General features: G+C 45.7%; 1 protein-coding gene across 1 annotated transcript in view; it reads right to left on the reverse strand.

The window, feature by feature from the left end:
• The window catches only part of NOTUM (notum, palmitoleoyl-protein carboxylesterase), a 62,829-nt gene that overhangs the window by 16,344 nt on the left and 30,894 nt on the right, over positions 1 to 15,591 (reverse strand). Inside the window, exons 10-11 of the mRNA XM_069210230.1 lie at positions 9,292 to 9,392; positions 8,352 to 8,499 (exon numbers count right to left, since the gene is read on the reverse strand). Coding sequence (XP_069066331.1) covers positions 8,352 to 8,499; positions 9,292 to 9,392 — 249 coding nt within the window. The remainder of the gene's footprint in view (positions 1 to 8,351; positions 8,500 to 9,291; positions 9,393 to 15,591) is intronic.

The raw sequence follows: 15,591 nt of genomic DNA on the forward strand, positions 1-15,591 counted from the left end.
TGGCTAATGAAGGGTGAAACCCTGAAACCGGTCCCAGGATGCTTGTTTCCCGTCCAGTGAGGACCTGCCTTGGCAGTTCGGGCTGGACTGTTCCCATGAGGAACAGGGTCAAAACTGATTTGCATTTGGCTGGGTCCAACCTGGGGTGGCACGGTGAGCAAAAGAACGATGGATTAAACCCAGATCTGTGACTGGAGGTGAGTGTTTGCATTGTTCAGCACTCCGTCCATCATCCTTTTGTGTTGCTAATCTTGCCCTAAGTGGGAAGGGTATGCCCAGACGTGGGTCCCTTGCTCACTGTGCTACTGGATTCAAGCTAGACTGGCTGATGAAGGGTGAAACCCTGAAACCAGTCACAGGATGCTTGTTTCCGGTCCAGTGAGGACCTGGCTTGGCAGTTCGGGCTGGACTGTTCCCATGAGGAACAGGGTCAAGACTGATTTGCATTTGGCTGGGTCCAACCTGCGGTGGCATGGTGAGCAAAAGAACGATGGATTAATCCCAGATCTGTGACTGGGAGAGTGAGTGTTTGGATTGTTCAGCACTCCGTCCATCATCCTTTTGTGTTGCTAAACTTGCCCTAAGTGAGAAGGGTATGCCCAGACGTGGGTCCCTTACTCACTGTGCCACTGGATTCAAGCTAGCCTGGCTGATCAAGGGTAAAACCCTGAAACCGGTCCCAGGATGCTTGTTTCCGGTCCAGTGAGGACCTGGCTTGGCAGTTCGGGCTGGACTGTTCCCATGAGGAACAGGGTCAAGCCTGATTTGCATTTGGCTGGGTCCAACCTGGGGTGGCACAGTGACCAAAAGAATTATGGATTAAACCCAGATCTGTGACTGGGGGTGAGTGTTTGCATTGGTTAGCACTTCGTCCATCATCCTTTCGTGTTGCTAAACTTGCCCTAAGTGGGAGAGGTATGCCCAGACGTGGGTCCCTTGCTCACTGTGCCACTGGATTCAAGATAGCCTGGCTGATGAAGGGTGAAACCCTGAAACCGGTCCCAGGATGCTTGTTTCCCGTCCAGTGAGGACCTGGCTTGGCAGTTCGGGCTGGACTGTTCCCATGAGGAACACGGTCAAAACTGATTTGCATTTGGCTGGGTCCAACCTGGGGTGGCACGGTGAGCAAAAGAACGATGGATTAAACCCAGATCTTTGACTGGGGGTGAGTGTTTGCATTGTTCAGCACTCCGTCCATCATCCTTTTGTGTTGCTAATCTTGCCCTAAGTGGGAAGGGTATGCCCAGACGTGGGTCCCTTGCTCACTGTGCCACTGGATTCAAGCTAGACTGGCTGATGAAGGGTGAAACCCTGAAACCAGTCCCAGGATGCTTGTTTCCGGTCCAGTGAGGACCTGGCTTGGCAGTTCGGGCTGGACTGTTCCCATGAGGAACAGGGTCAAGACTGATTTGCATTTGGCTGGGTCCAACCTGCGGTGGCACGGTGAGCAAAAGAACGATGGATTAAACCCAGATCTGTGACTGGGGGTGAGTGGTTGCATTGTTCAGCACTCCGTCCATCATCCTTTTGTGTTGCTAAACTTGCCCTAAGTGGGAAGGGTATGCCCAGACGTGGGTCCCTTGCTCACTGTGCCACTGGATTCAAGATAGCCTGGCTAATGAAGGGTGAAACCCTGAAACCGGTCCCAGGATGCTTGTTTCCCGTCCAGTGAGGACCTGCCTTGGCAGTTCGGGCTGGACTGTTCCCATGAGGAACAGGGTCAAAACTGATTTGCATTTGGCTGGGTCCAACCTGGGGTGGCACGGTGAGCAAAAGAACGATGGATTAAGCCCAGATCTGTGACTGGGGGTGAGTGTTTGCATTGTTCAGCACTCCGTCCATCATCCTTTTGTGTTGCTAATCTTGCCCTAAGTGGGAAGGGTATGCCCAGACGTGGGTCCCTTGCTCACTGTGCTACTGGATTCAAGCTAGACTGGCTGATGAAGGGTGAAACCCTGAAACCAGTCCCAGGATGCTTGTTTCCGGTCCAGTGAGGACCTGGCTTGGCAGTTCGGGCTGGACTGTTCCCATGAGGAACAGGGTCAAGACTGATTTGCATTTGGCTGGGTCCAACCTGCGGTGGCACGGTGAGCAAAAGAACGATGGATTAAACCCAGATCTGTGACTGGGAGAGTGAGTGTTTGGATTGTTCAGCACTCCATCCATCATCCTTTTGTGTTGCTAAACTTGCCCTAAGTGGGAAGGGTATGCCCAGACGTGGGTCCCTTGCTCACTGTGCCACTGGATTCAAGCTAGCCTGGCTGATGAAGGGTGAAACCCTGAAACTGGTCCCAGGATGCTTGTTTCCGGTCCAATGAGGACCTGGCTTGGCAGTTCGGGCTGGACTGTTCCCATGAGGAACAGGGTCAAGACTGATTTGCATTTGGCTGGGTCCAACCTGCGGTGGCACGGTGAGCAAAAGAACGATGGATTAAACCCAGATCTGTGACTGGGGGTGAGTGTTTGCATTGTTCAGCACTCCGTCCATCATCCTTTGTGTTGCTAAACTTGCCCTAAGTGGGAAGGGTATGCCCAGTCGTGGGTCTCTTGCTCACTGTGCCACTGGATTCAAGCTAGCCTGGTTGATGAAGGGTGAAACCCTGAAACCGGTCCCAGGATGCTTGTTTCCAGTCCAGTGAGGACCTGGCTTGGCAGTTCGGGCTGGACTGTTCCCATGAGGAACAGGGTCAAGACTGATTTGCATTTGGCTGGGTCCAACCTGGGGTGGCACGGTGAGCAAAAGAACGATGGATTAAACCCAGATCTGTGACTGGGGGTGAGTGATTGCATTGTTCAGCACGCCGTCCATCATACTTTTGTGTTGCTAAACTTGCCCTAAGTGGGAAGGGTACGCCCAGACATGGGTCCCTTGCTCACTGTGCTACTGGATTCAAGCTAGCCTGGCTGATGAAGGGTGAAACCCTGAAACCGGTCCCAGGATGCTTGTTTCCGGTCCAGTGAGGACCTGGCTTGGTAGTTCGGGCTGGACTGTTCCCATGAGGAACAGGGTCAAGACTGATTTGCATTTGGCTGGGTCCAACCTGGAGTGGCACGGTGAACAAAAGAACGATGGATTAAACCCAGATCTGTGACTGGGGGTGAGTGTTTGCATTGTTCAGCACTCCGTCCATCATCCTTTTGTGTTGCTAAACTTGCCCTAAGTGAGAAGGGTATGCCCAGACGTAGGTCCCTTACTCACTGTGCCACTGGATTCAAGCTAGCCTGGCTGATCAAGGGTAAAACCCTGAAACCGGTTCCAGGATGCTTGTTTCCGGTCCAGTGAGGACCTGGCTTGGCAGTTCGGGCTGGACTGTTCCCATGAGGAACAGGGTCAAGCCTGATTTGCATTTGGCTGGGTCCAACCTGGGGTGGCACGGTGATCAAAAGAATTATGGATTAAACCCAGATCTGTGACTGGGGGTGAGTGTTTGCATTGGTTAGCACTCCGTCCATCATCCTTTTGTGTTGCTAAACTTGCCCTAAGTGAGAAGGGTATGCCCAGACGTAGGTCCCTTACTCACTGTGCCACTGGATTCAAGCTAGCCTGGCTGATCAAGGGTAAAACCCTGAAACCGGTTCCAGGATGCTTGTTTCCGGTCCAGTGAGGACCTGGCTTGGCAGTTCGGGCTGGACTGTTCCCATGAGGAACAGGGTCAAGCCTGATTTGCATTTGGCTGGGTCCAACCTGGGGTGGCACGGTGATCAAAAGAATTATGGATTAAACCCAGATCTGTGACTGGGGGTGAGTGTTTGCATTGGTTAGCACTCCGTCCATCATCCTTTCGTGTTGCTAAACTTGCCCTAAGTGGGAAAGGTATGCCCAGACGTGGGTCCCTTGCTCACTGTGCCACTGGATTCAAGATAGCCTGGCTGATGAAGGGGGAAACCCTGAAACCGGTCCCAGGATGCTTGTTTCCCGTCCAGTGAGGACCTGGCTTGGCAGTTCGGGCTGGACTGTTCCCATGAGGAACAGGGTCAAACTGATTTGCATTTGGCTGGGTCCAACCTGGGGTGGCATGGTGAGCTAAAGAACGATGGATTAAACCCAGATCTGTGACTGGGGGTGAGTGTTTGCATTGTTCAGCACTCCGTCCATCATCCTTTTGTGTTGCTAATCTTGCCCTAAGTGGGAAGGGTATGCCCAGACGTGGGTCCCTTGCTCACTGTGCCACTGGATTCAAGCTAGCCTGGCTGATGAAGGGTGAAACCCTGAAACCGGTCCCAGGATGCTTGTTTCCGGTCCAGTGAGGACCTGGCTTGGCAGTTCGGGCTGGGTTGTTCCCATGAGGAACAGGGTCAAGACTGATTTGCATTTGGCTGGGTCCATCCTGGGTTGGCACGGTGAGCAAAAGAGCGATGGATTAAACCCAGATCTGTGATTGGGGGTGAGTGTTTGCATTGTTCAGCACTCTGTCCATCATCCTTTTGTGTTGCGAGGCCTGAACCAGGTGCCTGAGACTAGAGTCCTCTTGTACCCAGGACAAAGAGTGGGTTCTCCTATTCATGCAACAGGGACACTAAAATACAAGAGACCTTTCCTGAAAATATCCAGTTGGCCATTTCCAACTGGACGTGCCCTGCGTTCTGCTTTTGGCTTCTGCTAGAGTGAGTCTTGACCTACAACTGCTGTTCCTGAGGTTAGGGAACCCTGGACTGTGTCAAAATGTTCTCCTCTGACCATCCTAGGAATTAGAAACATTTTGGTTCGAAAGACTTCTGAAAAACGGGACCAACTTGCCTAGCCAATCTGCCGAAGGTGCTTTGTCGCTGGACTGAAGATCCAGGTTTCCCTGTCTCAGAGCTTTTCTGCAGCAGTAAATCCAATTCAGCAGTTTCTCACAGAGAACAATCAAGCCTTATGGAGCCCTTTTTGGTGACAGCCTGAAGCCTTGCCCCTCTGAAGGAATCTGAGCTCCAAAAAGTGACTAAGTGTAAACTTGAAAATATCCAACGGCCCAAGGTGCCAAATGTTTCCGGCCTGTGAGGGACCTTTCTTAGGCACCAATTTTGAATTTCTCACCACACTCAGAGCTGTCCCCCCAAAAGTGAGTGTTTCAGCAGGACCTTGTCTGTAGGCTAGCTGACCTTTTTGAGATCTCTTTCATAGCCTGCTGCCTTGCCCAGCTAAAGATTTTTTATTTTTATTTGATAGGCTAAGCCAAAAGGGAACACATCCATCTGGGTCAAGCCTGGTTTCTGTGCTGACCAATGATCCAGTGATGTTGGTTTCAAATTGCACCTAGGCCCTGGTGTATCCCAGCCAATTGCCAGCTGCTGGCGAGTAACTGTTTCAGCTCTATTTTTGTATAAACATTCCTATCTCTGGTTCTCCTTATTGAATATTTGTTGTTTGGTATCATTTTATTTATTAAAATATACTCTAGTTTTCTAAATTGTTGTGGGATTTTTCTTATGTTGTGTTTTGGCTCTATTACTGTTTTGGTACTACATACTTTTCACCTTGCTTCTAAGTTAAGCCTGTGCCATAGCTACAAGGAGATTGAGCTCAAGTTAATTTAGTATCTTGAATGGTTCATCCTAACAAGGATTGTGATTATTATTTGAGGCGGATAGTTACCCCTCCTTAACTGATACTTCACTTTCTTGCAGTAATCTACTGATGTGTGGTGAAATGTCTATTTAGTTAATTAAATGTGTTTTTACGGATAATGAGTGGGAGTGTTAATCAAGTTATGCTGGCATTTCGCACTTTGTTATTTTTGCAATGAGTGCATGGGCTCTGTGAGTGCTTTGCAATGTTATAGCTCAACTGATAAATCACACACCCTGATACCTCTTTATACATTTGTAAATATTATAGATGTTTTAGAGATTTAAATGATGGATAAAGAACTGGAAGCCTGATTTAGAATTTGGCGGACGGGTTACTCCATCACAAAGGTGAAGAATAACCCATCCACTATATTACGATCTCCATGGGCTATAACAGTATTGTAAATCAGCGGACGGGATATCTGTCACGTTTGTGACAGAGTAACCCCCTCCACCAAACTCTAAATTAGTCCCTTAGTGAGTCCCATTAGATGGGCATGTATTTTAGTGAGACAACAAGAGAGTTGTTGAATGGTAATTACGATATGCGCTTGTGTATATATGTATACTTATGTTACAGACCATACTTCATGTTTGCAGGTAGTAACACTATGCCGATGGTACAGAAAACATGCTTATAGTAGTGTTCTTTTACCAGGCATCCAACTTCACAACTTGTTTTAATCAATATACAATTTTTGGGGGTCCATCATAATACCGTAATAGACTGAATTTTCATGAGTTTAAAATGCATTGCGAAGGCTGGACTTTTTACTATTGGATCAAGTACATCTTCCTTAATACTGCTGTGACACATTTCTGCGTTAATGCCTGTAACAGAGCAACAGTTCCAGTACTGACGCCCCTTTGTCCAGTCACACCAGGCATACATTACAGCCACTTTCTTCACCCTCTGTAGTTGGACTTAAATAGCCTTATTTTGTATATATGTAGTATATAGGTAGACGGCAGATGTGTAGCGTTAACTATGCTATCTAGTGCCCTTGCTGAATGTGGGGAGGAGCTACTGCTCACAGGAGATGAAGCCTTGAATTGATACCCCATTTCCTCCCTCAATAATAATATGAGATGGCATGTTACCATTTGGATATCTGAATATAAGGTTTACATCATTCTGTTTTTTCACATTTTATTGTGTAAATAAAGTAATTGAACACAATAAAAGGGAGAAGGTGCTAAAATAGTGCAGTGAGGTAAAATCACATTGAAGTGAACTCCAGATTTTAGCAGATTTGTTTCACTGTGCCAAGTCACTCCAAAATGCAATCTGTGAGACAGTAAGCTGTGCTTTTCTCATGTTAGATTTACTCTACTGTGTTATAATATGGAATTTTGAGCTAACAGAATTGCTCTAAATAACATGTAGTTGACCACATTTTTTTCACCGGCATGGCATAATTATACATATGTCATATACACAAAGATAGTGACGTTTTGCTGGTTTCATCACAGAACTTCTGGGCTGATGAGGGCTGTTGTCTGTTGTGGATATGTTATCATAACTAAATACTCACTATTATTTTCTGTGTGAACCTAACAAGTGGGGTTCCCAGCTTCCCTCTTCCACTGGAGAAAGCGTTTTGGTTCAAGAATCCATTGGATATAGTTTTAAAGCAGAGATTCTTTCACTTAAGGCCTCATTTTATAGGCACTAAAAAGGTGAAGGGCAGAAGCGGTTTTCCAAGATTTAGTGGGATGGTCTCATGAAGGTCTCAAGGATATCTATTAAGTGTCCTCTTCACCCACCTGCAGCGTTGCTTCAGAGGTGCTGCAGTCTCTTACATGGGGGTGCTGCTAGACCTTACATGCATGTGTGGAACTGAGATGCCCCCTAATAAACCCTAGTGAACAACTCATGGATGCTGAGACTAAAAGCAACCTATACTCTGTTGTTCTTTCTCCTTCTTTCCCAGATGAATGGGGATTGCTGGGGCACAGCTCTGAAAATCTCTTTAAAATTGAAGAGGAGGCCCACCTCCACCCATGTGTTGAGATGGTCTCCAGTCAGGACTCCCCTTTTGTGCCATCAGGAAGGAATATGGAGTATGCTTCTCTGGTGAGTCCCCATTTTGGGAGGGTGAATACTTTCCTTCAATGGTCAAGTGTTCCTTTGAAAAGCTGCAGTTCCACAAGTAGTTCCAGGAGCTCTCCCTCAAGGCAGATACAAGTACTTGAAATGTCAACCACAAACCTGAGGGGATGAAACGTCTACTTAGACATCTACTCAAGCTACTGTAGACAGTTGTGCTCATTTCCTGTAGGATATATGCATATACCAAAGCTGGTTTATAGTGAGGAATCAACATTGTAGTTTACAATACGTTTTTGAGAGTTATGGGAATAGTCGATGAAACCCTATTATAGATAGGGATTATCAGTGATTGGTAAGTACAAGTGTTTATTCTTGGGGACTATCTTTTAGGCGTATATGTATATGTGCAAGGGGAAAATGCAGTCAAAGTCAAAGTAAAAGCATTCAGTGGCTGGAGTGGGCTGGTCTGTTTATCTATACCTTCTACTCACGTGGGAGAGAGTATAATTTAAGTGACATGTCAATAGACCAATGTTGAAAGAGTGTTGGTTGGAAGCCCCTATACATCCATGTTATAAATTTATGCATTTTTGTGTGATTTGTTTGGAAAACATGAGACTGACAAGAAACCTAAATCTGTCTTTAGGTTTGACCTATAAAGGAACAAAAAAGAAAGCTACATCATGCGGTGTAAGGTTGACTTCAAAATAGCAATCATGTATCAGGATAGAACATTGGTACTTACGGGAGGTCACCTAGGGAGTTTTTAATTTCTCGTCCCAGGGTTTGCATGCTGTTCCACAGCCGCTCGGACAGAGACTGAAATCCAAAGTGAATGTTTTCAAGTTTCAATTGCTCCTCGTCAAAGAGCCACTGAACTACAAATATGGGGGCTGAAAGAAAGCAAGAGACACCATAGTGCATCACTGAGGCTTCAGGGCCCTACACAAACCTACTTAATGATGTTGACAGAGCCAGTACAAGAATGTGTGGTACCAGAGAGAAAGTGACTTAGCAGCAGGGCTAGATTTGCTCAGCTGCTAGTGGTCATTGGTACTAGTTTTGGTAAGATATAATAATTTTTCATCATAAAACTTTGAGTAAGAGAGAAAATAAGAAAGAATTAAGGAAAGAGGAAGTGAAATATAGGAAATCCATGACAAAGGAAGAAAGCAGGGATGGAAGAGAACCTCCAAGAGCGATATAAAGAGGCAGGGAGTGTCTGTGACGGATTAAGGAGGCATGAGGTGGAATCAACATTAAACAGCCTTGGTATTCGGCACCCCCAATATTGAATTGCACCGGCTGCGGGCTTCCAAGCAACACTTTGGGCCCCAGCACTTATTCTTTTACATATCAAGCACTATTCTTATTGAACACCCTATTGCATTCTGGTAACTGTCCTGAACCACATAAGGGACAACAGTTGACGGAGATATGAGATTAAAATGGATTAAGGAAATCCAGTACGAAAATACTGAGTCATTTTTGCACACTTAGAATATAGTATGTATGCCTTTTCAATACAGAACTTTACCATGAATCTTCAGTAATGGATTACTCAGACAGCCATTGCAGGGGGTATTTTCCTCTATAGAGCCATTTGCTTTGGAAATTTCTTTCCTGCATACTACACAACTTTCATACAACTAGGGAAAAGTATCTTTCACTCAAATCGAACTTACTTTTCAAGAAGGGGTGCAGCTTGTCACCCATTAAGCACTGCCACTCATTATTTTTCTTGAACTGCTGCCTGCATGTGTCGGGAAGTATTCCGCTCCATAGTCTGATAAGAAAAGTTACATGTAGGTGAAAAAATGCACGAGAAGAGTAAGAGTTATCACAGGGTGATCAAACCACGTGGCCTACTAGGAAAGTTACCAGAAGGCACACTATCACAGGGAGCAATTGCTTCAGTCCTCGACTTTGTTAACAACCTAAGGCATTGCGGTAGTAGTGTTCATCATACCATCAATAAAACAAATATATCTAACCTAGGCTATCTTATAGCACTGGTTTATTCTTGGTGACATGGAGTAATTTGGAAGACTTAAATACAGAGTTGGGTACAGATTTAAGAGCCCCTAGCGCCTCCCTGTGCCACATTAGCATCCTTTTTTATGCTTATGTGGACCAACAAAGCCAAAATCACCTCGCCAAATTTACAAAGGGGGCAATGCATGCCTTACCCCACTTTGTAATCCTTTGCGCTACATTATGCCTGTGCCAGGCATAATGTATGCAAAGGGGGTGTTCCCCAGTTAGGGTGGGGGGCGTACAAATGGTGCAAAGAAATCCGAGAGATTTCTTTGCTTCATTTTTTTTCGGCACTTTTAATGCATGCTCAGAACAGGCACTAAAAGGAGGCACACCATTGTTTACATTAGGCCTCAGTGGGCTCTGCAGAATTAGCGTCAACATTTTTTAATGTTAATCCTGCAAAGCTCCGAACTTGCGTCATAAATGTTAATGTTAATTCCCCTAACTACTGCCATGGTGCGCATTATCCTAGATACGGTGCACACATGGTGGCATTAGGGTGGTATTAAGGGGCACTAGAAAATGTGGCAATGCACTGGGTGTAGTGCCACTTTTCTTAAATCAGGCCCTGAGTTTCTTAAGATATTGTGCAGGTTGCCACCAGGTTTAAAGGCAATAGCCAGTGGACAAATAAGACATCCAGTTGGCTTTAACCACTCCTTCAACTCCACAAATCACCAGCAGCAAGAAATGCAAAAAGCCCCTTTACTTGTTGTTGCCTGCCTGGGTTTTAAGACCTCATGCAACATCATTCACTGGATTTCGCCTTTTTTAGGATATCATTTAACTTCAATAGGACAGCCTGTGAAAACCTACATGCCACCTTCTCACATCTTTCTATAAAAGGATTTTAAACATTGTTTAATTTGAGCCAGTGGTTGCAGGTGGGGCCCTCCAGCACTCATTTATGAAACAGTCAGTCACTTTTTCTCATCAGAATTTGACCCAAGCAAGAGATAGAAAAAGAAAAAAGGGGGGAAGTAGGAGAAAAAGATCCACTGAAAAACAGTGACTGCATGACTGAAATCCCCCCTCGATGAAGGCCAACTATCTAATGCTGAACACCGACAAGACCGAAATTGGGATCTTCAGGGAGAGCACACGACTGTGGGACTCCACCTGGTGGGCAACAGAGCTAGGACCGACAGCACCCACCACCTATGCCAGGAACCTTGGGATCAACAGCAAACTTGACATGACTGGCCAAGTGAATGCCTTCACCGCCTCATATTTTCATACCTTGAAGTTGCGGAGGAAGATTTTCAAATGGTGGCCAATTAGCACCCAAGAAACTGTCATGCATGCCCTGATCGCAAGCAAGCTGGACTACAGGAACACCTTCTATACCGGGAACAACAAGAAATTGCCAGAAGGCAGCAGACCATTCAGAATTTGGTATCCAGAATCACCCTCGACCTCCCACACCACACTCACATCACACCACACTTGAAGGATCTCCGACAGTTAGTTTCCCAGTCACAAACAAGCACAATTCAAACTCCTCACCCACGCTTTCAAGGCACTACATACCAATTGTTCAGCATACCACAACAATTGCATCTGCTTTGACAAACCTTCTAGGCACCTCTATCCATCCGGACTCTAACTTGTCCACATCCCACTCATACAGAAAACCAGATCTGGCAGTCGAGCCTTCTCCAACATCGCTCCTAAAGCATGGAATGACCTGTCACTACATATAAGAGACTCCTGCTCACTTCTTGAATTGATCATGAAGCTGAAGACCTGGCTTTTAGGGGAGTCCTAGTAGGTCCTAGTTGTGGCTAGACTCACACCTGCTCAGTGCCAAGATACCCTTCCGGGAAACAGTGCACTCTACAAAACTGCATAACATAATAAAGAGAGAGGCAGGGATGACAAAGAACCTACAGAAGTGAAATAAAGAGGTAGAGAGTGCCTTGTGGTGGATTAAAGAATCATGAGGTGGAATCAAGACTAAGCATCCTTCGTCTTTGTCATCTTGACATTTAATAGAGCCGACAGGGGGTTTATGAGCAAAATTCCAGTCCCTGCCACTTATTCTTTTAAATTGCACTGCAACCTATCATCAATGCAAGGAAGGAACATAGGGTAGGCACATTTTCAAGAGATGACCCCAGTATTTCCATGTACATTCCAATCAAACAATGATAATTATGGCATTATCTAAAGAAGTGTATTTTTAAAGTGCCAAAAAGTATATTTGAATTTCCAGTGTCATTTAACGTACCAATGGTATTTTCAGTTTTTACATAGACAGCTATAAATGTGTCATTTCATAGTAAGGCTTTGCATACCCACTTCTCCTTGAAACCGTGATAAATGTCTGTAAGAAAGATTTTTGCTGGGCCAGATTAAGGCACAGAGGTGGCATGAGATTACGAGAAGGGCTGCTAAAATGTTGGCTGGATTTGTTGCTCCAGAGAAGAAACGCCCGAGGATACAGTGGCAGTCCCCATAAGTAAAACTGCTGCCCATCTTTTTCCAAAATGTGCTTGTAGGTGAACCCTGTGGCCGAAACCCACTACTAGAAAGAAGATCAGATGCAACTGCTATGCTTGCTTAGAGCAATGCATGTCTAATATTACAACATTCACATCTCTACCTACAAGTAGATTTTTATGAGATATGCATTTTTTCAACAGCACGTACTGTAATTCTGGCTACAGCGTTCCTATTCTGTACTCACTTTATCACTCCTGTGTATTTACTTTAATCAAGATTGATATATCCCATGCCAATTAAAAGGAACAATACGTTCCACATGTTACTGGCTTCAAAGCGTTTTCTTAGTTTGAAAAAAATGTTGATAAATTTGCCTGCTTTCTTCGATCTTCACTGCATAACACAAAAACAACCTCAAGATATCAGAAGGTTTCTTGCTACTAAGAAATCACTCCTTGGCTTCAGAAATGGTGTAGAGATAGTCAGTGCTGCAGACAAAATATTTGGATTACTTGCTAATCCTCATCATGCCTAGTTGCCTTTTCCTTGTTCCATTTTTTACAAAGCATGATGCCTTCCTGACAGACCTCTCCTCCCAGAGTGACCTCTCAAAGACCCTTGCTTTGTACATGGAAGTCTTTCTTCTTTTTCTGTTAAGCTCTTTGCTCCCCAGTCTGCCCACAGGATGTGAGAAAACCCATCATCAAAGGCTTCTGGGAGCCAGTGTGGTACGAACGTGCATCTGTTAGTAAATTATTGGTTACCTACACAGCTGTTTTCAATCGCTAAATTTACTGTGACTGATTCTATAGTGGGTTGGAGCAGGCATCCATTTGTACACTGAGGGGCATATTTATAATGCCCTAGAGCCACCTTGTGCCACATTAACGTAATTATTTTTAACATTAATGTGGCCCAACGAGGCCGAAATCTCTGCGCCGTATTTACAGGGTGGCGCATTGCATGCATTGCACCACCCTGCAACCCTTTGGGCTACATTATGCCTGCAGCAGGCATAATGTATGCAAAGGGGGTGTTCCCCCATTAGGGTAGCCAGAAAAATGGCGTAAGGAAATCTATGAGATTTCCTTGTGCCATTTTTCACGGCACTTTTAACGCCTGCTCAAGAGCAGGTGTTAAAAGAGGGTTTCGATTCTTTAGAATGGAGCCCTATGTACTATGCAGGAGTAGCGCCAATATTTTGGCACTACTCCTGCAGAGTACATCAACAGTGTCATGAGAAACAGCACTATTGATTGCATCCTACCCTGCGCCATGGAGGCGGTAGGGGGAGCTAAGGGGCACAGGGAAAGTGGCGCTGCACACAGCGCCCCTTTCTGCCCCATACCGTTTCCATAAATCTGCCCCCCACTGTTTGTTTTCATGCCTCATTTTCTCTGCTTTTTACATCTTGCCTGAGACAGTGCATGCGCTGTTGCTTGCAATACATTTTGTTAACTAAATGGGCCTTGCAGCCTGCCCATTGCTTACCAAATCTTTGGCTTCATTGTCACTCTTATTTGCTGTTCCTGATTGGTCAGAGAGCACCAGTTCCACTTTCTTTCTCTTCATCTGTTCTCCCTTTCATGGAGCATGGACCATGTACTGATTGCTTCTTTTTAATCAGTGTCCTTCCACTGCTCGCACTGAGGTAATTGTTGTGTCGTGGGCCCTGGGCCCACATACTTAGTAAATGATGACAAAGACACGGTGTGTATTGTTGCAGAACTGGCCTGTGCAAGTGCACTTTATTTGCAGAACCCTGTGCTGGATGGGTGTGGGGTGAGTTTAAGGTACAGCCCTCAAGGAGTGGCTGTGTAGTAAAATACTAGACTGTGTCCTGCAGGACACTACGTTCCTCCCAAACTTTATTGAAAAACAAAAAAACAAGTCCAACCTGTAACATAACTAAAACAGCAACATCTGTCTCTCAAAAGTACTTTTCTTTCTTCTTCCTGTTTCATTGTTGTTGCTTGCTTACCTGCCCCCTTCTGCATTACTGCTTGTCCCCCTCCCTGTCATTGCTTGCCTGTAATTGTTCCTTTCAGAAATAGTCTGTGTCAATGTTCTGCATCGTTGTGTTTGCTTAAGCAGTATGTAGCTTCTGTTTGTGCTTGCCTGTGTTTTCCAATGAAGTTCACAAGCAAGATTCCAATTAAATAATTGAAGTCATGTATGGGTGGAATTCGTTTTAATTGTGTGTGCTTTACCTTAGGATACTGAAAACATCAAACACCCCTTCCCTCCACCTTATAAGTATGGTAGCAGCAAACATGTGTCCCTTCCTAATGGTGGGGGCTGCTGCCCTACAGGCTGCCCTCTATGTAAAGTGGAACATATTGGGCCATTGAAGCTATGTTGAGAAGTGTAGAAACTGTTAGAAATGGGGTCTTTGGTTAGCAGTCAGGTTACCCCCTGTCCAAGCAAGGACCCTCACTATAGTCAGGGTAAAAGTGAATCACCCTCAGCTAACCCCGCTCACCCTCTTGGTAGCTTTGCACGAGCAGCAGGCTTAACTTCAGAGTGCTAGGTGTAAAGTATTTGTACCAACACACACAGTAACTTAATGAAAACATTACAAAATGACACAACACAGGTTTAGAAGAATAGAGAATATGTATCTAAACAAAACAAGACCAAAACGACAAAAATCCATAATACACAAGTGAAGTTATCACTAAGAATGCAAAAAGAGACTTCATGTAATTTTAAACACAACGCTAACACTGTTAGTGTTAAAATGTACCTTGGGTGCGTAAAAAAAAAACCTGCACGGGCGTGTGCGTCAAAGAGGGCTTGCGATGCATCGATTTCACTCATGAGCGAGACCTTGCGTTGTTTCTCCTTTTGTCGGGTTGGCGTGCGTCATTTTTTCTCTCTGCAGGAAAGAGATGCGTCGATCTGGTCAGCACTCTCGGGTCCAGGCAGGCCTTGCGTCATTTTTACACGCCCAGCGGTGCTTGCATCAGAAATCCAGCCGCACGATGATCCAAAAACCAAGCAGCGCGGGTTGCGATCTCACCAGCCTCCATCAGAGGTGCTGTGCGTTGTTTCTCCAGTCCCGGGCATCGATCTTCGGGTCGTGTTGCAGGCGGGCATCGATTTTCAGCTGCGAAGCCGGCGGCGTGTCAATTTTTCAGCCGCAGATTGAAGTCACGTCGATCTTTTCCCTGCACGGCGGTCTGTGCATGGGTTTGTCACTCTTGGGCTGCCAGCTTCTCTTCTCAGGGCCCCAGGAACTGGATGGGCACCCCTTAGCAGAGTAGGAGTCTCTCCAGAGGCTCCAGGTGCTGGCAGAGAGAAGCCTTTGCTCTCCCTGAGACTTCAAACAACCGGAGGCAAACTCTAAATCAAGCCTTTGGCGAGTTCTTCACAAGAAGGAAGGCAACACAAAGTCCAGTCTTTGTCCTCTAGCACAGGCAGAAGCAGCATCTGCAGGATAGCTCCACAAAGCACAGTCACAGGTATGGCAGCTCTTCTTCGTCAGCTCTTCAGCTCTT

This window comes from Pleurodeles waltl, chromosome 10 (assembly GCF_031143425.1).
Source record: "Pleurodeles waltl isolate 20211129_DDA chromosome 10, aPleWal1.hap1.20221129, whole genome shotgun sequence".
Taxonomy (NCBI): Eukaryota; Metazoa; Chordata; class Amphibia; order Caudata; family Salamandridae; genus Pleurodeles; species Pleurodeles waltl.